Raw genomic sequence first — 22,794 nt, forward strand, 5'->3', positions numbered from 1 at the left:
ATTATGACAAAAGGTGAAAGAATGACATACTCAGTCATATTTGAGATAAAAAGATCGATATGACTTTTATAACATGACTAGTATGTCATAATTTCGACTTTTGATTTCATAGTTGTGATTTCATCTCATAATTATGCATGATTTGTTTTCTCACGTGGTGGAAATGGTCTTCCATATTGAATGAACATGAACAACTTATGTCGCATTATAACCACATCGAGCTCGACGCTTCCTGGACGCACTACAGTCCCACAGCGCTGCGCATGCGCAATGGCGCATCATGACTGACAGCAGCGCAGCCTCAACTAAAGTATGAGAAGCTCCAGTTTCATGCGTTATTCAGTCCAATTCAAACACCCTCTGTTCTGCAGTTGAAGGAGTGTGTGTATAGTGTCAGTGTGATGGAGTTTACACTGCTGTGCTGAAGAAACTGGTGAGTGTGTGTGTGTGAGTCTCTCTGCACGCGCTCTCTTTGTTTCGCTCGCGGCGCGTTATAACGCGAGGCTATGAGCGCGTTCGTGGCGTTTAATCTATGATCGATTCATCAAGTTTTTCAATGGGTTTCATTACGACATGCGTTTGTTGGCCGCGTTTTTTTCAATCGTCGCCAGAATAAATGTTAGCGCGAATGCTAACAGCATGCTATGCTAATGTTAGCATAACACGGAAAAGCGGCACAGAATCACAGTCGCAGTGAACCAGGACTGATAAACGGAATAAAATAACGCATCCAAATCTAAATAATCCCATTAAAGTGCTTAAATGTGAGTGGGTTAAATAAAGCAGGGCTTCATTTGTAAGGCCTCATCGTGAGATTGCGGTTTTACATCAAATACGGGAGTACAAAAGAGTATTATAAAGTATCGGACACTGATCTGAAGTACAGAAAGTATTTCTTGGTATTCTTTGAAATATTGTGTAAATATCTTCACAAAGTACTATGGTAATACTTCGCCGTGGTATATATTAACCCTTTGGTATTCAGCAAACAGGTCAAAGACAATTAATCTATAACTTTAATAGTGTAATGCTTACTATAGTTTGTTTCAGAAAAGGTTTTTCTTAAATATTTTGTAATTTGAGGGGATTTCATGGTACTAGACTAGGCCTATATTTACATCTTAATGATGCACTATTTATTTATATATTGCTTACAAATATTAGAGAAAAAAATCATGTTATTTTAAATTAATACAGTGTTTAAGTTATCAAGAATAAATATATTTAAAATCTGGCTGGATAAATAAAGCAAATATTCCTCAGTTGCTTTCAGACATAATTACTTTCATTAAGTTTAGCATTAGTGTGTATATATTAGTGTGTTTTATTTTTGCATGTGTGTTCATACATAGCTATTGGCAGGTTTTCTCCCATTCTGATGAAGTAATAATGTAAAAAAAAAAATCAAAACATAATTTGGTAATGTGCTATATTTAAATGTACAGGTCCTTCTAAAAAAATTAGCATATTGTGATAAAGTTCATTATTTTCCATAATGTAATGATAAAAATTAAACTTTAATATATTTTAGATTCATTGCACACCAGCTGAAATATTTCAGGTCTTTATTGTTTTAATACTGATGATTTTGGCATACAGCTCATGAAAACCCAAAATTCCTATCTCAAAAAATTAGCATATCATGAAAAGGGTCTCTAAACGAGCTATTAACCTAATCATCTGAATCAACTAATTAACTCTAAACACCTGCAAAAGATTCCTGAGGCTTTTAAAAACTCCCAGCCTGTTTCATTACTCAAAACCGCAATCATGGGTAAGACTGCCGACCTGACTGCTGTCCAGAAGGCCATCATTGACACCCTCAAGCAAGAGGGTAAGACACAGAAAGACATTTCTGAACAAATAGGCTGTTCCCAGAGTGCTGTATCAAGGCACCTCAGTGGGAAGTCTGCGGGAAGGAAAAAGTGTGGCAAAAAACACTGCAAAACGAGAAGAGGTGACCGGACCCTGAGGAAGATTGTGGAGAAGGACCGATTCCAGACCTTGGGGACCTGCGGAAGCAGTGGACTGAGTCTGGAGTAGAAACATCCAGAGCCACCGTGCACAGGCGTGTGCAGGAAATGGGCTACAGGTGCCGCATTCCCCAGGTCAAGCCACTTTTGAACCAGAAACAGCGGCAGAAGCGCCTGACCTGGGCTACAGAGAAGCAGCACTGGACTGTTGCTCAGTGGTCCAAAGTCCTTTTTTCGGATGAAAGCAAATTTTGCATGTCATTCGGAAATCAAGGTGCCAGAGTCTGGAGGAAGACTGGGGAGAAGGAAATGCCAAAATGCCTGAAGTCCAGTGCTGCTTCTGGGAACAGCCTATTTGTTCAGAAATGTCTTTCTGTGTCTTACCCTCTTGCTTGAGGGTGTCAATGATGGCCTTCTGGACAGCAGTCAGGTCGCAGTCTTACCCATGATTGCGGTTTTGAGTAATGAAACAGGCTGGGAGTTTTTAAAAGCCTCAGGAATCTTTTGCAGGTGTTTAGAGTTAACTAGTTGATTCAGATGATTAGGTTAATAGCTCGTTTAGAGACCCTTTTCATGATATGCTAATTTTTTGAGACAGGAATTTGGGGTTTTCATGAGCTGTATGCCAAAATCATCAGTATTAACACAAAAGACCTGAAATATTTCAGTTGGTGTGCAATGAATCTAAAATATATGAAAGTTTTAATTTTTATCATTACATTATGGAAAATAATGAACTTTATCACAATATGCTATTTTTTTGAGAAGGACCTGTATATGACATCTGTTGTGCAACACATTACTTTATTATGCCTGCTTGTCTTTTCTAAGTAATGCTCTTCCATGCACAAAAACTCTTGCGTAATATTTCCACTGGTGTGCAAACGTCACCAACACTGACTGCATAAATTTAATGTGGTTTATATCTGATATTAAGTAGTGTGTTGATTATTGAGGGGAACTTTATATCATTTATTTGATCCAAATTAAAAAACGATTTCTCCAGGATATCACCAGCTGTGGAGAGTCTAACTGATCTTTGTTTTTGTTTTTTAATATTATTATCTTTATTTTTAAAGTCAAGACAAATTTATTTGTATAACACTTTTCACAATGCACATTGTTTCAAAGTAGCTTTACTGAATAAATAATGATGTTTATGTTCAAAATACCTTAATATCTTCATGCGTTCTAGTCGCATTTAGCAGATCAGAGCTGAGTGATAATATAGTTCATATTTTGCAACAAAATAAACAATCAAGCAGTTTAGATTATCTATATAGTGCAATAATTCAGTTTATGACGATATAAACAGTAATGCAGTGAAGATTGCTTAAATAGTTTATATTATGTTAGTATTTTGCATATGCAGGAATAGTATGATGTACTTAAGATCCATCTTTTAATATATCACTGTCAAGTCTTCATTATTATTATTAACATCAACTCTGTTATTTTAGCTTTTGTGTTTTATTGTTGTAAACACATTGGTCAAATAGCATTGTTTTTAAAGAGATACTTCACCTAAAAATTATTATTCTGTCGTCATTTTTTCAGGTCGTTTCTCATGTCGTTCCAAACCCTTAAGACTTTCGCTCATCTTCAGAACACAAATGAAGATATTTTAAATTAAATTGAAAGTCTATTCACCCAAACCTTTGATGCAAAAGTTCATAAGAAGATGGTAATAAATCCAGATGAATCGGACGGTTTAACCCAAGTCTTCTGAGGAGACTCGATCACTTTATATGATGAACAGATTTAATTTAAAAAATTTTCACATAACACGGAGCACACAAGTATGCTAAATGGAAGCTCAATCGTACTTAAAGCAGCACTATGTCGTTTTTGCGTGTTTTGCTCTCGGGGTCCCCCTACAGTTGGGAAACAGTATTGTCTTCTACTACTGTCGTAAAATCTGTCGTACACGTGCATATGTTGACAAGCCGATACCGTCTTGAGTTCTCGCGAGTTCTCACGTCTTGGACAGACGGCCAGCGTTGCGTGTGAAATGTCTTCATCCCAGGTACATTGACATATATTTCAGCATGTCATATGAATATAACTTCATGGGTTTTATTGTATTTCAAACGTCAAAAGATCGCGTAGTTCACGTTTACAAGACAGCGTCATTATAGTAGCCTATTGTCTACTGTTTTACATAGCGGATATGCTAATTCAATTCAATGTTTGTGGGGTAGGTAATAGCCATATATCGTCAATATTGTTAAATTTAAACTACCTTAGATGAATCTGCAAATTTGAAAATCGATTTGCATTATAGCCTGAGGCAAGACACTTTCACCAGAAAAATAAATACACAAACATATCAGCCTGCAGACATTAGGATAGTTATCCTGAAAGATTACTTATTATAACCATTGTAAGCTAGCATGTTAGTGTAGCTACCAGATTGATCATTCGCTACTCTACCAGCATTGATTCATGAAGATAAATGGAGGACCAGATAGATTCCGTAACATGGCCAGGCCTTTTACAGCCTTTTACATTTCGCGCGATAGTCAGCTCCCTGACTTGCTAATTTATTTATACATTTATAAAAACTTTATAGATGACTGACTGCTGCGCTTGTGACAGGGTGAATGTTACTGAAAGAACGAGCATAAAGAGAGAGCTGGTCGCGCGCGCACACTCATACCGTCTGCAAACGTTCTTGCTCTCTCTCCAATAGTGATCCTCGTCCGGTCTTTTATTTTGTCACTCTCCCTTTTTATTCTTTTAGTCTCCTCTGACAAAACCTTTGCCTTCTTCCTTTTAGTTGTTGCTTCGGTCATTACAACAACACACAGACGGGTATCAAACGCTAGTTGGGCTCTCACGTCAGAATCTGAGGAAGTGGAGGAAGTGACGTATGCCGTAAAGCAGTCGAATTTTGTATTTTTTTTTTGTGCTCGGGTTCCTACCCGAAACCCGAAGTTACATAGTGCCAGTAAAAGTGACACAGACACTGTCAGGCTACGGCAGACGTCTCATTCAACCTATTGTAAGTCGATGTACCATCTCAAGGGTCTTGGAAATATATTATGAAGGTTGAAAAACTACATAGTGCTGCTTTAAGTCTATTCATATGGATTTATATTATGAATAAACTTATGAATTTAGGGACAGAAATCTCTCATAAAAAATATCTTCATTTGTGTTCCAAAGGTTAACAAAAGTCTTATGGGTTTGGAACTAGGTATATACGATATATAAGCCACCAAATTGGTATCAGCCGATATATGAAATTTTTTTTAATGTTATCGGCCTGATAAGAACATTTTGCCTATATATCAAAGCTGATAAATAATGGATTATTTCTTTTAGCTGAGACACTTCAGATGCGACTGTTCAACATGATGGTTTTGAATTGCTTGAAATATGATTGAAATCACTTAAAAAAGGAAAATAAGTGCAACATATTGTCATATAGGCTACATAAAATTATGAGAAAATCATTATAATTGTCTTATTGAGACATGAGACTTTTGTTTTTGTAATCAGGCTCTCAAAAATTATATAAAAAATTGAATTTAGATTTATCGGCCAATATATCGACTTTATAACATAAAGAATTATTGGTTATCGATCAATTTTCATAGCATGCATCCCTATTTGGAATGACATGAGGGCGAGTAAATTATGACAGAATTTTCATTTTTGGGTGAACTATCCCTTCAAATAAAACTGACAGTTCTGTTTCTTCTCCCAGTTGATATGGAAGAGCCTCCCAGCAACTCTGATGGTTTACAGCCTCAGGATCTGTCTGTCCTTCCCAACATCTTCGATCTGACGCGGAACAGAGAGGAATGCCTGTTAAAAGTGAATCCTATCGATGCCTTGCGTGTCATGCAGACGCCGGGCTGGTTCGTAAATCCTGGGACCAGCAATGGGGCGATTCTTCCCGAGAATGACTCTGATCCGCTTCCCACAGAGCAGATCCAACCGGACGATGAGTTTTCCAACACGACCGTCATGCTATCGTATCTGAGCCGGTCGCATGTCTTCTCAGAGCATTCCCCGGTTTATGGGGTTCCTTCGGCGTTCCTTCGTGCCTATGATCCCGGGAAAGACGTGGAAGACACGGGACTCCCGGTGGATGTGGATCAACACTGTCTCCAGCAAGTTTCTGTTCCGGTTGGATTAGCATCTTGCGAGCCGTTCGGCTTCATGTCGCCGGCTCAAGTTGTGGAGAATGTCGCGGCGTTCTGCTATCTTCAACAACCTCCGGATATGGAAAACCTAGCTTTGGAAACGCTCAAGTCTTTACAAGCTGATCCCGGCGAGTGTAGGTTTCCCATCAGCGTAGACGAACTTCAGAATGGAGCTGCTAATGCCCTGTGGAACGTCGGACCCTTCGAGGGAAGATTCCCGGAGGACAATGGCACGGATCCAGAGGGATTGTGTCCGAATGCAAACCCGGAGCTCGTCTTTCTCATCTCCAGATCCAAGGAGCCGGTTGTTTTACCAAACGAACCGGGAGCTGCTAGCTTCGCCGTGTCGTTAAACCAAGACTTCATTTGTCCATTAGATCCAGAATCACTTTCAGTAGAGCAAATTGAGAATGTGTGGGCTGACCCCGAACCAACTGATCCCGAATCAACTTCAGAAGAGCAAATGGATAATTTGTTGACTGATCCCGCATCAACTTCAACAAAGCAAATTGAGAATGTATTGACTGATCCCGAATCAACTTCAGAAGAGCCAGTGGAGAATGTGTTGACTGATCCCAAATCAACTTCAGGAGAGCAAATGGAGAATGTGTTGACTAATCCCGAATCAACTGATCCCGAATCAACTTCAAAAGAGCAAATGGAGAATGTGTTGACTGATGGTCCCGAATCAACTCCAGTAGAGGAAATGGAGAATGTGTTGACTGATCCCAAATCAACTTCAGAAAAGCCAACGGAGAATGTGTTAACTGATCCCGAATCAACTTCAGAAGAGCAAATGGAGAATATGTTGACTGATGGTCCCGAATCAACTCCAGTAGAGGAAATGGAGAATGTGTTGACTGATCCCAAATCAACTTCAGAAGAGCCAATGGAGAATGTGTTAACTGATCCCGAATCAACTTCAACAAGGGAAATGGAGAATGTGTTGACTGATCCCGAATCAACTCCAGTAGAGCAAATTGGGAATGTGTTGACTGATCCCGAATCAACTCCAGCAGAGCAAATTGGGAATGTGTTGACTGATGATCCCGAATCAACTCCAGCAGAGCAAATTGGGAATGTGTTGACTGATCCCGAATCAACTGATCCCGAATCAACTCCAGCAGAGCAATTTGGGGATGTGTTGACTGATCCCGAATCAACTCCAGCAGAGCAAATTGGGAATGTGTTGATTGATGATCCCAAATCAACTCCAGCAGAGCAAATTGGGAATGTGTTGACTGATCCTGAATCAACTTCAACAAGGGAAATGGAGAATGTGTTGACTGATCCCGAATCAACTCCAGCAGAGCAAATTGGGAATGTGTTGACTGATCCTGAATCAACTGATCCCGAATCAACTCCAGCAGAGCAATTTGGGAATGTGTTGACTGATCCCGAATCAACTCCAGCAGATCAAATTGGGAATGTGTTGATTGATCATCCCGAATCAACTCCAGCAGAGCAAATTGGGAATGTGTTGATTGATCCCGAATCAACTCCAGCAGAGCAAATGGAGAATGTGTTGACTGATTCCGAATCAACTCCAGCAGAGGAAATTGAGAATGTGTTGACTGATCCCGAATCAACTCCAGCAGAGCAAATGGAGAATGTGTTGACTGATCCCGCATCAACTCCAGCTGAGCAAAAGGAGAATGTGTTGACTGATCCCGAATCAACTCCAGCAGAGCAAATGGAGAATGTGTTGACTGATCCCGCATCAACTCCAGCAGAGGAAATTGAGAATGTGTTGACTGATCCCGAATCAACTCCAGCAGAGCAAATGGAGAATGTGTTGACTGATCCCGAATCAACTCCAGCTGAGCAAAAGGAGAATGTGTTGACTGATCCCGAATCAACTGATCCCGAATCAACTCCAGCAGAGAAAATGGAGAATGTGTTGACGAGCGGAGAATCAGTTGATGGGAAGCAAAAGCAAGAAAAGGTGTCTGATCTCACAACAGAATTGTCCTGCGACAAACCAACCGAGTCCATCAACGGTGAATCTGCAGTTCAAACAAACATGGATGCATTCAAAACAAGCAATGGTTTGTCTTCGCTCGCCACCAAGAAGACGTTCGAGAGGAAAAAACTTCCTCCGAGAGCCCGGAGAGGCATAAGGATGGGAGCCATTGTTCAAAACATCCAACCCACCAGGTACAAATCAAGTCGCGTACGTGCAATAAAACCTCAGGCGAGTAGGTCCAAGAAAAACAAGTCCTCCACTTTGCTGGAAAGGATGTATGATGATGCCGAAGAAAAGACGGCATTGCATTTACAGAAAGAAAGAACAGAAATCAGACGCTCACGGAGATGCCAAGAAAGATCTACCTCATCTTCTGCAAAGACTTTAGATGCATTTTACCAATCAGCAAAAAAAAAGACAAGAAACTGTCATTCCGTACCAATCAGTCGCTCTGAAATCCTGCGAAAAGAAACGACTGCTCACAAACGTCCAACTTCTGCGAAGAAATCTCACGCTAGCAAGCGGAAACGAAAGAAACACAAAGTCGACCACACATCCTTTTTCCAACCTCAGGAACCTGAAATTAAACTTAAATGTCTGAACTACAAGGAAGAGAAGAAGGAGGTTCGGGACGAGAGCTTTTCGCCGTATGTGCGCATGCATCTCAAGGACTTTCCCACCTGTATGGTTGTGAACGATCCGGAGAACAAGCGTGGAAAGTGTTCGGCGTCTGCTGGGATTGTTTCTGGAATAATGCCTGCAAATCCGGGACTGCAGTACGGTCGAGTTTGCGTGGACGGCTCTCGGAACGACGTGCTAGTTTGCTGTCTCTGTGGGGGATCGTCGAACGCTAACGACCTTGGAGACTTGCATGGACCGTATTTCCCTGAAGGCTACAAATCGGCCTCTAAAGTAATTCCCAATCCATTAGAGGAGGAGGATAATAGTGACTTGGATCCGGCTTCTAGAGGCAATTGGTCGAACTCTTTCCGCGTGTCGAGATGGAACGAACCGTGTACTAGTCCAACAGCGAAGAAACCTAAGCTGGACACCGCCACTGATTGGTTTAGCCCTCCTGTGGTTCCTCTTGACGCTAACGAACACTGGCTCCACCAGGACTGTGCCGTATGGGCCGCCGGCGTCTTTCTGGTTCGGGGGAAACTCTACGGGCTGGAGGAAGCCGTCAGGTTGGCGAAAGTGTCGGTAAGATTTCGGATACATGAATTCTTTAAAGGGATAGTAATCCCAAAAATGAAAATTAGCCCATGATTTACTCACACTGAAGTCATCCTAGGTGTATATGACATTCTTCTTTCAGACGAAAACATTCAGAGTTATATTAAAAAAATCTCCTGGCTCTTCCAAGCTTTATAATGGGAGTCAATGGGTATATTTTTTTGGAAGTCCATCAACGCTCATCTATTCATGATTAAAGTGCTCCACACGGCTCTGGTGGTTTAATAAAGGCCTTCTGAAGTGAAGCGATGCGTTCGTGTCAGAAAAATATCCATATTTAAAACTTAATCGACTAAAATAACTAGCTTCCGGCACACGGCCATACGCAAGTCGACCTACACCAAAAGAGTAACACTTGATGATGTGTGACGTAGATGTAGGAGTAGCGTAAGCTTTGCCTCTCGCTGTTCAAACACACAGCGCTGGGCGACCACGTTCATCATTACGTTGTGCGTCAAGTTCAAGGGTTACTCTTTTGCTGAAAATCGTTGCGTACAGCCATCTGTTGGAAGCTAGTTATTTTAGTCGATAAAGTATTAAATATGGATATTTTCTATTTTTCCCTTTTTTAAAGATTTGTTTTTTGGTGTTTTGCCTTTTATTAGGATAGGACAGTAGTTAGACAGGAAGTGAGGTGGGAGAGAGAGAGGGGGGGCGGGATCGGGAAAGGTCCACGAGCCGGAACTCGAACTCGGGTCGCCCGAAGAACAACGGCGCACTTGCCCACAAGGCTATCAGCCCCAAAAAATATGGAAATTTTTCTTACACGAACGCATCGCTTCACTTCAGAAGGCCTGTATTAACCCCCCAGAGCCTGTGGAGCACTTTAATCATGAATAGATGCACTTTGATGGACTTAAAAAAATATACCCATTGACTCCCATTATAAAGCTTGGAAGAGCCAGGACATTTTTAAATTTAACTCTGATTGTATTTGTCTGAAAGAAGAATGTCATATACAACTAGGATGGCTTGAGGGTGAGTAAATCATGGGCTAATTTTCATTTTTGGGTGAACTATCCCTTTAAGATCGAACGCACAGCGATAATGACACTCAATTGCTTGTTTCTACAGGTTTGTTCGACTTGCCAAAACCGGGGAGCAACGTTGGGATGCGTTTTCAAAGGCTGCCTGAACAAGTATCACTATATGTGTGCGGTTCAGTCAGGTGAGAGACATGACAAGGACGAATTTGCACAATACACCCATGTTGTGGGGTTAATTTTGCCAGCAAATTTTTAATTAGTCTTAATGTAGCCCCTGTAGTCAATAATTGTATCCCTTAAAACTCATCTTTGATCACCAAAATTACATATTTAAACTTTTTTTCCCCTTGAAGATAAAAATTCTTCATGCCTTACAATATCTTGAATGTAACTCGACCCCTTGCGTCATTTGGTATGCGCGGTTCTATGAATATGCAAATGAGCCCTGCCTCCACTCACTCACTCACTCACTCAGAGATCCACTCGTTGACGATCACACGTTGATCTGATTGGTTACAAGGTAGTTTGTGACGTCAGAAACACCAGCGATTTCAAACCATGTTTTTGAGACTGTCTTTGGTTCACTGCAGTTTTAAGGAGAAAATACTCAGCAATGCTGTCGACTTATGAAATTACACATGGTTTGTGTTAAAGCATATTAAAAACACCACATAGACATTATTGTCACACAGAGGTTACGTGAGTGCATTGATTCCACAACCACAATCACAAACAATATAGTCGAGATTATGTTTGGATTTATTCCAGTTTATGCAGCTTTACATCTATACTATACAGCTTTACTACACATCTGCACTTTATTCTCATGGTTGCCAGATTGCAAAGTTAATAAATAAAACACTGGGAAAATTTGTTTCCCTTTTTGGAGAAAGGATCACACATCTGTGTGTGTGTGTGTGTGTGTGTGTGTGTGTGTGTGTGTGTGTGTGTGTGTGTGTGTGTGTGTGTGTGTGTGTGTGTGTGTGTGTGTGTGTGTGTTCAGCAGACATGTTTAAACCTGTGCTCAGACACGCATGGAGACAGTGTGAAACAGACACGGGAAATAAGCATGTGAATCTACCCGTACATGAAGGAAATGATGTAAATGTGTAATTTCTAGATGAAAAGTGGAGACAACAGTTGATGTTTTAGCAGTTATTGAATTCAGAACAACACTGAGATTTCAGTGCATCTATACTCTTTGTTTTTATGATGTGTGTGTGTGTGTGTATATATATATATATATATATATATATATACACACACACATAAAATATATATATATATATATATATATATATATATATATATTTATTATGTGTGTGTGTGTATGTATATGTATATGTGTGTAAATAGTTATATATAAATATTTATTATGTTTATTTATTTTTGTATTAAGTGTTATGAGTTGGATTTAAACTTGTAAACCAGGGAAAGATAATCTTACATTAGAGATTTTTATTATGATTTGCTGTTAACTAAGGGTTTTTGTTTGTTTTGCTGTTCACTTAATTCTCTTCAGGTCTTATTGATGTGTTTCCTCATCTTTATTTTAGGTTGTGTATTAAATGAGGATAATTTCTCAATGAAATGCCGAAAGCACAAGGTATATGTATACTTTTTTTCTACTTTTTTCTAGACGACAATGTAAAATATTTAAAGTCCCCCTGTAGTCAATAATTGTATCCCTTAAAACTCATCTTTGATCACCAAAATTACAGATTTAAGTGTTTTTTATCCTTAAAAAAATGCCTTAAAATATCTTGAATGTAACTCGACACGTTTGTCTCATTTAGTATGCACGGTTCTATGAATATGCAAATGAGCCCCTGCTCCACTCACTCACTCACTCAGAGATCCACTCGTTGACGATCACACGTTGATTTGATTGGTTACAAGGTAGTTTGTGACGTCAGAAACACAAGCGATTTCAAACCGTGTTTTTGAGACTGTCTTTGGTTCACTGCAGTTTTAAGAAGAAAATACTCAGCAATGCTGTTGACTTATGAATTTACACATGGTTTGTGTTAAAGCGTATTAAAAACACCACATAGACATATAAACAACATTAAACGCTGGATTTTCACCACAGGGGGACTTTAAGTATTAGATTTGTGTATTTATTTTTAATTGAGTATTTTAAAATGAAGCTGCTCAATGTTGTGCTTTTTGTAAATGTTTTCCTCTGATGTGTTAGAACAAGTTCATTAAAGGATCCTCGTATGGTCAGATCAACAGGTGACACTGGAGAGAGAGGTTTGAGCTCAACATCTGCACTTTATACTCAATTAAACATATGCACATAAATCAAAAGTATATGCATGAGATGTTATTTTTAGTTAGATTCCCTCTCTTTTATATAGTCTGTATTTATATATTTTAACACATCATTCCTGTCAAACTGCATTGTTGAGAGAAAAAAAGACATCAGTGGAAGTCACTTAAAAAATAATGTAAAATATCATTAAACAAAACATTTACAAACATCATTAACACTATAAACGTATTTTAGTTCCCTTTCAGTCGATAACGTCGGATGTAGTCGACGTCGACTGAATGGGGATCGCGTCAGAGAGCCTATCATCTTCGAGTACTATTGAACAAGCCAATCGAATTGGCGTGCGTGATTCGCATCACACACTCCGCCCCCGCGGCGCGGGTATAAATATGGAAGTGGTTGCACGCACTAGTTGCCTTTCGCTTCGGAGCCGATCGTTTGATGTCTCTGAGAGTGCTGTTGTTTACAACGAGCGAGTGTGTCGGTGTTCTTCAGGAAGACTCTCCCAGTGCTGGTGTCTACAGCGCGAGTGCAGCGGTGATCGCGAGCTTGGAGCTCTCAACTGCTGTTTTAGGTATTTTTAGGTTAAATATGTATGCATGTGTGCTTATATGTTCAGCATGCTGAGGCAGCTTTTGTGGACGGCTCATGTTCAAATTGCGGGAATATGACTGTGTGACAGGAAATGTTGAGATCAAGACTTGCCTTCGTCCGCGAAGCGCGGGTCCCCATTACCATGCCCTACCCCCGGGTGCCGTGTGGGATGGGTGATCGGAGGATAGTGATGGATGTCCCGCCCTGTAACCATTCCTTGTGGGCTCCTCACTCCTCCATCACACCGCAGCCGATAGGATTCCTGTTGAGCATGCTGGTCCCTCTGTAATGGACCAATCAGCTGTTTCAATGGGGGTTCCCCCGGAGGATAAGATGTCGATAGCAGCATCGGAGGGTGAGCTGGCCTCTGGAGATGACGACTCAGCTGTGTTATCTCCCTCTCGGAGTGTAACATTGCCCAAGCCAGATCCAGAAATGTCAGCTATGCTGAAACGGGCCGTTAAGGCTGTCAGCTCGAGTGGAAACTCCACCGTGTCCCGTTCAGTCTCGGTTGGAGGATTAGTATCTCGGGTTGGGCCGCACTGGTTCTCAGCTCGCCGCCCCAGTGCTTTTCTTTTCCGAAATGCATGGAGAGCTTATCAGGTGGTGAACGGCATCTTTCTCTGCCAGAAACTGCCTGAATAGCTTTTCCCCCTCACTACACTTGATGGAGGAACGTTGAAGGGTTGCGAGGTGTCCCTCCATTGGAGCGGTCTGTCATGTCACAGGTGCACCTGTGTCTGGTGGCCGCTGCCTTTTGGGGGGATCCGCTAAGGCCTGTGAATTCTCGTTCGTTACACCGGGCAGAGTTTACAAGCAAGCCGCTTCCTTTTGCGTGCCATGGTGCTGCTACTGGTCTGTCAGGCCAGGGTACCCATGGCATGCACAAGGGTAGCCCAGACCGTGCGCTCATAGGTGCCTCCATCCTGCCGCCGGTGGCAGTTCCTCCACCTGCTCGTCGCCGAGGGTGTTCCCCGGCCGCCGCTCCCACTGGGCCTCCGCAGCAGCCTCTACCCAGGCCTCAGCAGGTAGCCGGCCGTAGGAGAGACGCCCAGCCTGCTCCAGGCGCTGCCAAGCCAGGTGGCAAGCGACAGCGAAAGAATCCGGAGCGGGCCGCCCAGGGATGGATGAGGATGCTTTTGGAGTTGGCAAAAAGATCACTCCCTCCCCCGAGTGAGGGTCGGGTGGAGTCTTTGTTGTGTGTGTGTGTGTGTGTGTGTGTGTCTGTTCCGCCGCTGGCTTCCAAAAAAAAAAAAAAGCGGAGCAAGCGGTACCAACACTTCAAAGAAAGAGCAATTTCATCTGTCCCTGGGTCCCAAGAGGGCCGGTCTGGCGGGTGTGACCCTGTATAGACTTACACCCCTCAGCCCCCCCCCTTGGTCGCCAGCAGGCAGCTTGGTGCGTTCAAGGACCCTGTCATCCGCCTTCTCACGCGCCCCCTGCTGCTGGTGGAGACAGGTAAGTGTTGCACAGCACACTAATACCACACTCTCCACTTTGCTGCCCCACAGGTGTGCTCCTGAAAATCCAGTGATATTCATCACACCTAGTGTTGAGCAGGGCTCCTGACTTGTGCATGCTTATCTCTTCCTGCTGGCGAAGGATTTGATATAGCCGCTCCTCAAGCCGGTATGAAGGGTAGTTGTAAACTCGTTCTTCATGCTACTAGGTGGTGGGTCCTGACCATCTTGGACCAAGATTGGTCTGCAGCTGTGACCTAAAAGACATGTGCTTCAGATCTCTACCTTCCGCGCCGCAAACCATCCTGTGTGTTGCGTGTGAAGGTTGATTATCAGTACAGAGTCCTTCCCTTCGAGTGCTCCAGAGCCCGTTGGGTCGTCAGGTCAACTGGGAGGGAGTAATCTCGCCCACGGGTTGAGTATCTCTTTTTCCGTTTTTGGAGATGGAGTGTGTTCGATTGGTGTTTGAAGTGAGAAAGGGTCCCACTGAAAGAACTTTCAGAGACTCATGGGGCATGTGGTAGATGCAGCCGTTGGCTTCCTCCATATGATGACCGCTTCAGCACTAGCTTCATGATCGAGTTCCGAGGTGACCGTGGCAGAGCAGCCCACCCTGTGTGACTACAGTTCACCCCGGCCTGCTGCCAAACCCTCATCAACCGAGGGACCATGTAGAAAGGGCGTGTTTTAACGGGGGCCTGGGCGACCCTCGACTACACGGGCATACGTGCCTTGAGATGTTGGACATTGCGACCGTTGCTTAAGCTTCCCTCGCATTTCATGACTCACCCGTCACCTCCTCCTTGGAGTCTGAAGCTTCTGAGGATGCCTTGTTCCACTATTTCCGCTCTACTCAGTCGTGCCGCTGACGAGCCTCCCGACAGTTAGAGCCAGGATGAGTGGAGACTCCATCCCCTGAGGTCAAGCAGGGTCATGTCCACTCCGGACCCGCCCAGTTGTCTCTCCGGTTTCGTCTCCTTGCCAGTGTTGTTGTCCGAGCGGACTACCCTTGGACAGACACTAGCTCTCAGCTGCCCCAGGGGCCTGCAGAAATGCGGTTCCCCAGTGAGCCTCCTAAAAGCGACTGCGACTCGGGGTCGCCTGACGCCTGCTCAAGTCAGTGAATTCATCACACTTCATGTTGAGCAGAAATGCTCCTGAAACTCAGTGAAGTTCATCGCACTCAGATGTTGAGCAGCAATGCTCCTGTAGCTCAGTGAATTCATGACACTCAGGTGTTGAGCAGACATGCTCCTGAAGCTCAGTGAATCCTTTCACACTCAGTGTTGAGCAGAAATGCTCCTGTTGCTCAGTGAAGTTCTTCGCACTCAAGTGTTGAGCAGAAATGCTCCTGTAGCTAAGTGAGTTTATCACACTCAGGTGTTGAGCAGAAATGCTCCTGAAGCTCAGTGATCTTCACATATCGTGTTGAGCAGTGCTCTTGTCTTTGCGCCAGTCGCATGCACCTACGGTGCCAAGTCAGGAGGAGCAGGTCTTCATAGTTGCCCCTTATTGGCCTAACCAAGACCTGGTTCCCATCGACAGCCTTCCTGACTTCCCCTGAACACTTTTTCAGGGACGGGGCACGATGGCACCCACGTTCTACGCCCGCTTGCATCTGAAAGCGGACGTTCAGGTGGCTATCACAGGGACATGTGATAGTTACCATCACTTCCGTGAGCACCCCCTGAAGAGGGGTATGCTTGTGCATTAGAAGTGGAACCTAGTCGTTGAGTGAGTCTTCTCTCCGTGAGGAGATCCTGAAAGCTTTCGATCATTTCAGTGCTCTCTTTCCTGCAAGATGGGTTGGAGTAGGCTGTTTTCCTCCACCCTCAAAATATGTTGCCTCTATATTCTTGACGCACATCATGATGCAGAAGCGTGGGAAGCACGTCAGGTTCCTGAGGGAGCAAGGTAATGTAAGCCCTTGCTTCCCTCTTTATCCTCTTGGGCCTTATCTCTGGTGCAACTGCACTGCAGTGACCGCCCCTGAGCCACTGCAGGCAGTGAGTTAAAAATTCTGTTAAATCAGTTCTCCTGCTCGCATAGTCTCTACTAGAGGGTCTCTACTAGAGGGTCGCATAGTCTCTACTTGCTCGCTTTCGGTCAACGTATTGTGTCTGGAGTTCGGACCGGCTAACTCTCACAAGCTGAGACCACAGCCTGGATTGTGCCCAAGGTTCCTACCTCTCCCGTAATAGGATCAGGTGGTGAGCCTGCCAGCGCTGCCCGGAGGAGGCAGACCCAGCCCTGGCTTCTCTGTCCGTCCGCTTCATATCGGTTAGATGTGTACAGAACGCAGCCTTAGACCTCAGACCAGCCCTTATCTGTTAGGAATCATCAGAGAGGGAAGGCTGTTTCCAAGCAAAGTGGCCCACTGATGTGGTTGCCTTATTTTCGGTGAAAGATTCCGAGATGCTCATGTCCAATTAGGTGTTGAGCTCCTCTATGATGAGTGTTTTGCTCCGCCTGGGCGTTGACAGAGTGCTTTGCTGACAGATTTAGAGTTGGGGGCTGGGCGACACCTATTGAACCGCTGCTTCCCGTGGGCTCCCTTCTCATGAAGCCAGCTTCACCGTGAGCCCGGTTCAAGTGTCGGCTTGCTGCGCCATTCCCCTCCTATGGACTTGATACGTGCGCTTTCTACTCCAGTTGAGTTCCCTTAAAGCTGAACCCTGTTGAGTTCCTCCACACCCCTCCGACGTCGGACGTGCGGAACGTCTGGTGTCAGGCCTATCACTTGTAAGCAGTGTGGAACCTGTGTTAGGCTGGGTCCATATGTTGCGGTCCCTACGGTGATCCCATATGTGTATTCTTCTACGATACGGCTCCCTACGGCGAGCCCGTGTCTTCCCTTGGCAGAGGCTCTCTGTCGTCACTGTCCGGTCAGTCTCCCCCCGTCTTAGGCTGGAGCCACCCAAGTGACATTCCATAGGTTATACTGCCCGGTCATCCGCCCAGTTCATATGTGTATTTTCCACGTTACCTCCCTCTGGGTAGGATGTGGCTTCCGCAGCGTCCCTTCCTTCCAATGTACGGGAACGCTTTCCCAGTTGTCCTGTAGGAACAGCAGTGACTTCCCTGGCCTAAGCCCTGTCCTTCCCCGCCTTAAAATTTGCGGGGGCATCAGGAGGCTTTTGTCTAGGCACTGGAAGGTGGCAGCTTTAGTGGCGTGCTCAATGGTTATCCCCATTCAGTCGACGTCGACTATGTCTGTCGTTATCGACTGAAAGGGAATGTCCTGGTTTCGTATGTAACCCTCCGTTCCCTGAAGGAGGGAACGGAGGACGTAGTCCCCTTGCCACTACTGCTGGACCACCGCTGACTCCGGGTTACTCTCGGCTCCTCAGCGAAAAAGCAACTAGTGCGTGCATCCACTTCCGTATTTATACACGCGTCGCGGGGGTGGAGTGTGTGATGCAAATCACGCACATCAATTCCATTGGCTCGTTCAATAGTACTCGAAGATGATAGGATCCCTGGCGTGATCCCCATTCAGTCAACGTCGACTACATCCTCCGTTCCCTGTTGCGTATGCAACCAGGACGTTCTCCTCACTCCAGCAAATCCATTTAATGGTATTCAAGGAACATTTTACACTTAAAGGTGGGGTATGTGATTTGCAAAACGGCCGGCAGATTTTGAAAATACACAACTCATAAGGTCCTACCTACTTCTCCTCCAACGCTGGCTCTGACTCCACCCATTCGAAAAACATGGACGCGCAATCAAGCACGAGCGAAAACTCAGATGCCCATGCATAAACACAATCGCTCACATCAGCTTCATGGTAAGACCGTTTGAGTGACGCATTCTCTATCCAATGATTCTAGACGGTCTTGAAAATGATTGGCTGGAGTTTTTCGAGTCCTGCCCGTTCCACAGATGATTAAATTGCTTAATTTTCATTTCAGTGCTTCTAATTTACAGCCAGCAAGTGGGTCAGGAATAGGATTTCAAGTGATTTTGAAAAAATGTCAAAAAAGAAAATCACATACCCCACCTTTAAGTCCTGTTAGGTGACATTTATTAATGCATTAACTAATAATGAGCACTACTTATGTATCAGTATTTATTTGTTGGTTAATTAAAACTCAGCTGTTCATTGTTAGTTCATATTGGCTCAGATCCACTGAATAATATTAACAGATACAACTTTAGTAGATGTTGAAATGAACGTGCTTTAGAAGTGTTTCGTTGTTAGTTGATGTTAACTCTTTCCTCGCCAGTTTTCACTGTTATACTGTAGGGGGCGCTATTACACATTACTGAAAGGGTGCAGAATCTCCTGATCAAAACACAGGAGAAGCTGCAGAAAAAAGTGATATTATATGTAATTATGTGCATATGTAAAATAACGCGATCATCAACATTAAACGGCATATAAATCAAAACTACAAAATGTTACAGAATGAAATGTCGATACTCAAAATGATGCTTTTTAATGAAACTCACATTCAAGTGTTGATAAAAAAAAAATGCATAAAGCTTGGGTTTATTTGTTGAAAAAAAGAGGGTCTGTTTTTTCTTTTTATATATTGTATGTTTAGATATTCATGAAATATGATATGATACACAATGAAATATTCCGGTCTGTGGAAATAATCAAAAACACTGGCGGGGAAAGAGTCAACTAATGTAATTACTTATATTAACCAATGAAAACTTATTGTTACCGTTATTCAGTACAAAATAGGTATGAAACATAGAAGTATAAAACAAACAAATTATAGTGGCATTTATTATAAGCGCTAAGCCTATTAAATCTAAACTGAAACTACCAGTGTAAAAATAAAATAACTGTGGCTCACGCTTCTCTCATTCAGCTCGAATCAAAATGTGTGCATGTTTTAATGCATTTCATAAAATACAGTGTTTTATTTGAAGCCTCTTCGTCCTCCACAGAGTGTGTTTGACCTCTGACCTCCGGCGCTGTTCCTGTCGGACCTTCAGAAACGTGTGTTTGACCTCTGACCTCCAGCACTGTTCCTGTACGACCTTCAGAAACGTGCGTTTGACCTCTGACCTCCAGCGCTGTTCCTGTCAGACCTTCAGAAACGAAAGCCTGAATTCTCAACATCCGTCACACGAGACACAGCCTCTACAGCCGATCAACTTTAATTTCAATGCCTTTTCACAATATGGGTTTTCATATTTATATCTGGGGGTAAAATTATTGTTGTATAATAATTCTTTTTTAAAACCGATTTTCTTTGTTTATTCTGTCTTAATTTATTAGCTGAGTTTTAAATGTACCGCTTGTCAGAATGTAAATCCCTCTTCATAATCATCACTATATATTCAGTCACATGGAAACTCGTTCTTTACAAAACACATTTCCAGAAGCTGAAGTGAAGGAGAGGATGACGACCGCTGGGCTTTAAACGCAATTTGAAAGGCACTTCGTGTAAAATAAAAAATGGGAAAAGATGTTTTTTGTCGAAAATGAATCCTGAATTCAATGCAATAATTCTGGTGTTTAATCCACCAATTCTTCCTGTTTAGCGTCACATTTACACACTTTCTTCTCTGAATGTGTATCCACATTTAATGTGCATTTTCAGCTGCATTAATTGTATGATTCACAAACATGTTTTATTGTAAGAAATGCTGAATATCAGTGTTTCAGAGAAATCTGAATATCCATTTTTCACCCACTGCCAGTGGATATTCTTGTTGATTCTGTGCACATAAATGTGTCTCCTTGACCATATCCATATCTTGCAGATAATAAGTATAAGTAATGACATATTATCTTGATGATCTTTAGGAAAGTTAATGCATTTGTTTTTGCTCATCTTTGAGTTCAGAAAGCATTCATTCGGACATTGAACAATAAGTATTTACATTCAACATTTGTAAAATGCTAAACTTCTTTTTTATATTAAAAGTGGGTTTCTTAATTTGTTGCTGCCTTGCTAAAGACAAATCAGTGTATTTATGATTTTCACCCGGGAAGCACTTCTTTTATTTGTAATGAAAGACACAGGGATGTCGGTGTGTTAAAGTGAAGATGTTTCAAGTATTTTTGTCCACAGTTTGAGGAATCTGGTATCTCTGCCTGATGAACTGACTCTGTTTGTGCCAAACTTATGTGCAATTTTTTTTTGTAACTTGAATGAATTTTCACGATTTAGCATCACACCAAATGTACCAAAAACCATTTTTGTTGGCGTTGTGTTCCTCAAATGTTTCTAAATCTTAATCTCAGGGTTGAGCAGGGTTCTTTTGTGTTGTTGTCCACATTCTTACCACAAAATGTATTTATCTTGAGCTGACTAAACCGAGCTGGTCAGTGTAATAAACTTGCTTCTTTTATTTTGCCTAACGTGTTGCTGTCTCATACTCATTTGTATTTGCTCATATTAATTAATATGTAATGTATAGGTAATCGTGTGTATACATCTCATTTTACTGTATTTTCACGTTTTTAGCCAGAGACTCAAACCTGCAAAAACAAACACGTGCACATTTTAGTCGAGGTTTATTTCTGAATAAATCTGAACTTACGGGTTCGTAGGTGCAAGACACTCGTATTGCAAAGACAGGTTTTGAACGGGTTTCAGAGTTTGTTATCGACAGCTAAAACCAAATCAAGACCTACAGCACAAAGCGTGACGATGAACGTGATTTCACCAAGAGGGACGTGTAGGCAGGGTAGGCAGTGCCTCACCAAAGGAAATGTTGACATTACGTTTATTGATTCCAAGAGCTTTATTAATTCACCACATTATTAATTGCATTTATTTTATTACAAATATAAATTTTTGTAACACAATTTTTCAGGAATACACATATAATATACTCCTTTTGCCATTGTTTGCTCCTAAAAATCATTGTTTCATGAAGAAAATTCAAGGCCATGGCCATTAGAGGCAGAGGTTGGCAGTGCCTCTTTGGTCCATAGAACGTAGTTTACGTATATTTGCGCATGCGCAGTCAGTTCTCGTGCTGTCTTGAATTGCGTGATTTTTTTTTCCCAATCCACTTCAGCGGAAATCCCGCCCTGCAGCCGATTTCATTGGTTTAGGTTACAGTGACGGGTAGGTTTAGGGATCAGTGTTTGGTGTAGGCAATCAGTACAGTGATTGACATGACCAATGAAAACTTTAGAATCGGCTGCAGGGCGGGATTTCCGCTGAAGTGGTTTGGGAAAAAAAATCACGCTCTTGAATTAGGCCGTGTGTCCACCAAAGCGTTTTTTCACGCAGCTGGCGTAAAATTCCAATTGTTTTCAATGGGAGCGCCGCGTTTTTTAAACGCCATGAGCGTAACGAGGCGCTGAGCGAGTATTTAACGCTCAAGAGCTGGGCGCCCGGCGTTTTTTACTGGTCGCCGAGAGTTGAAAAATGTTCAACTTTGGGTAAAACGCTGCGCTCATCACTGTCACTTTTTGCACAGCCGTCCAATCACAGTGGAGGAGGGGCGGGACAAATACCACACGACCAACTGTCACAACATTCTTTCTGTACAACGACGTCTACCAGCAGAGCTAACCGAACAAAATGGATGAAAAATAAATTTTTAGTATGAAACAAAATTATCTGCGAAATCAGTTACAAGTAAACTGTGCTGTGGATATTCTGTATCATAGCAACGAATCGTCTCAACTGAAAAACGCAGCGCTGCCAAAACGCTCTCAAGCGCCCACGGCTAGGCGTTTTCAGCAGAGCGTCCAGCGTTTTCAGCCGGCTAAAAACGCTTTGGTGGACACACGGCCTTATCAACATCGAGGCAGAGACCGAGCGTGCTTCATGTCACGTGATCCACTCGCTCTCACTCACTCCGCGCTTCAAGCTACTTAGCATCTAGCGGCGCCTAGCGTTGGAAGCGTCCTATGAAGAAAAAGAGCTGTGGTCGCTAACGGGAAAGTCCATGCGTCTATCCCTCTGGACAAAGATGTCAATTACTTTGTTGTAAAAGTCCTCCTTGTTGGGTGTATTTCTCAATTTCACAAGTCTCTCCTTTTCAATGGAAATAAGAGCCAGGAGGAAAGTCTGTTCTGCTCCATTCACGTCAGAGGCGCCCGCGCCATTAGATGTGCAGTTGCCGCATCACAGCCTATGAGCGAGCCATACGCTCACTGTGCTAACGTTAGCTGTGCAGCTGCAAATGCGTTTTATAGGCGTTTTATAGGCTTCAGTAAA

At 42.8% G+C, this 22,794-nt stretch overlaps 1 protein-coding gene across 2 annotated transcripts; it reads left to right on the forward strand.

Annotated features, from left to right (window-relative positions):
• Window positions 1-213: 213 nt before the first annotated feature.
• LOC143753311 (uncharacterized) lies at window positions 214-20,975 on the forward strand. 2 transcript variants are annotated; one of them, XM_077245666.1, is made up of 6 exons: window positions 214-433; window positions 5,686-9,296; window positions 10,404-10,497; window positions 11,872-11,921; window positions 12,513-12,571; window positions 19,553-20,975. In XM_077245666.1, exons 2-5 carry the CDS (start codon window positions 5,691-5,693, stop codon window positions 12,555-12,557), a joined length of 3,795 nt encoding a protein of 1,264 aa, XP_077101781.1. In that variant the 5' UTR covers window positions 214-433; window positions 5,686-5,690; the 3' UTR covers window positions 12,558-12,571; window positions 19,553-20,975. The 2 variants fall into 2 exon arrangements, with proteins under 2 accessions (XP_077101781.1, XP_077101782.1); XM_077245667.1 differs by having other exon boundaries at window positions 19,601-20,975.
• Window positions 20,976-22,794: the final 1,819 nt, after the last annotated feature.

Source organism: Siphateles boraxobius, unplaced genomic scaffold (assembly GCF_051911475.1).
Source record: "Siphateles boraxobius isolate OS27281-9 unplaced genomic scaffold, OSU_SipBor_1 103, whole genome shotgun sequence".
Lineage (NCBI taxonomy): Eukaryota > Metazoa > Chordata > Actinopteri > Cypriniformes > Leuciscidae > Siphateles > Siphateles boraxobius.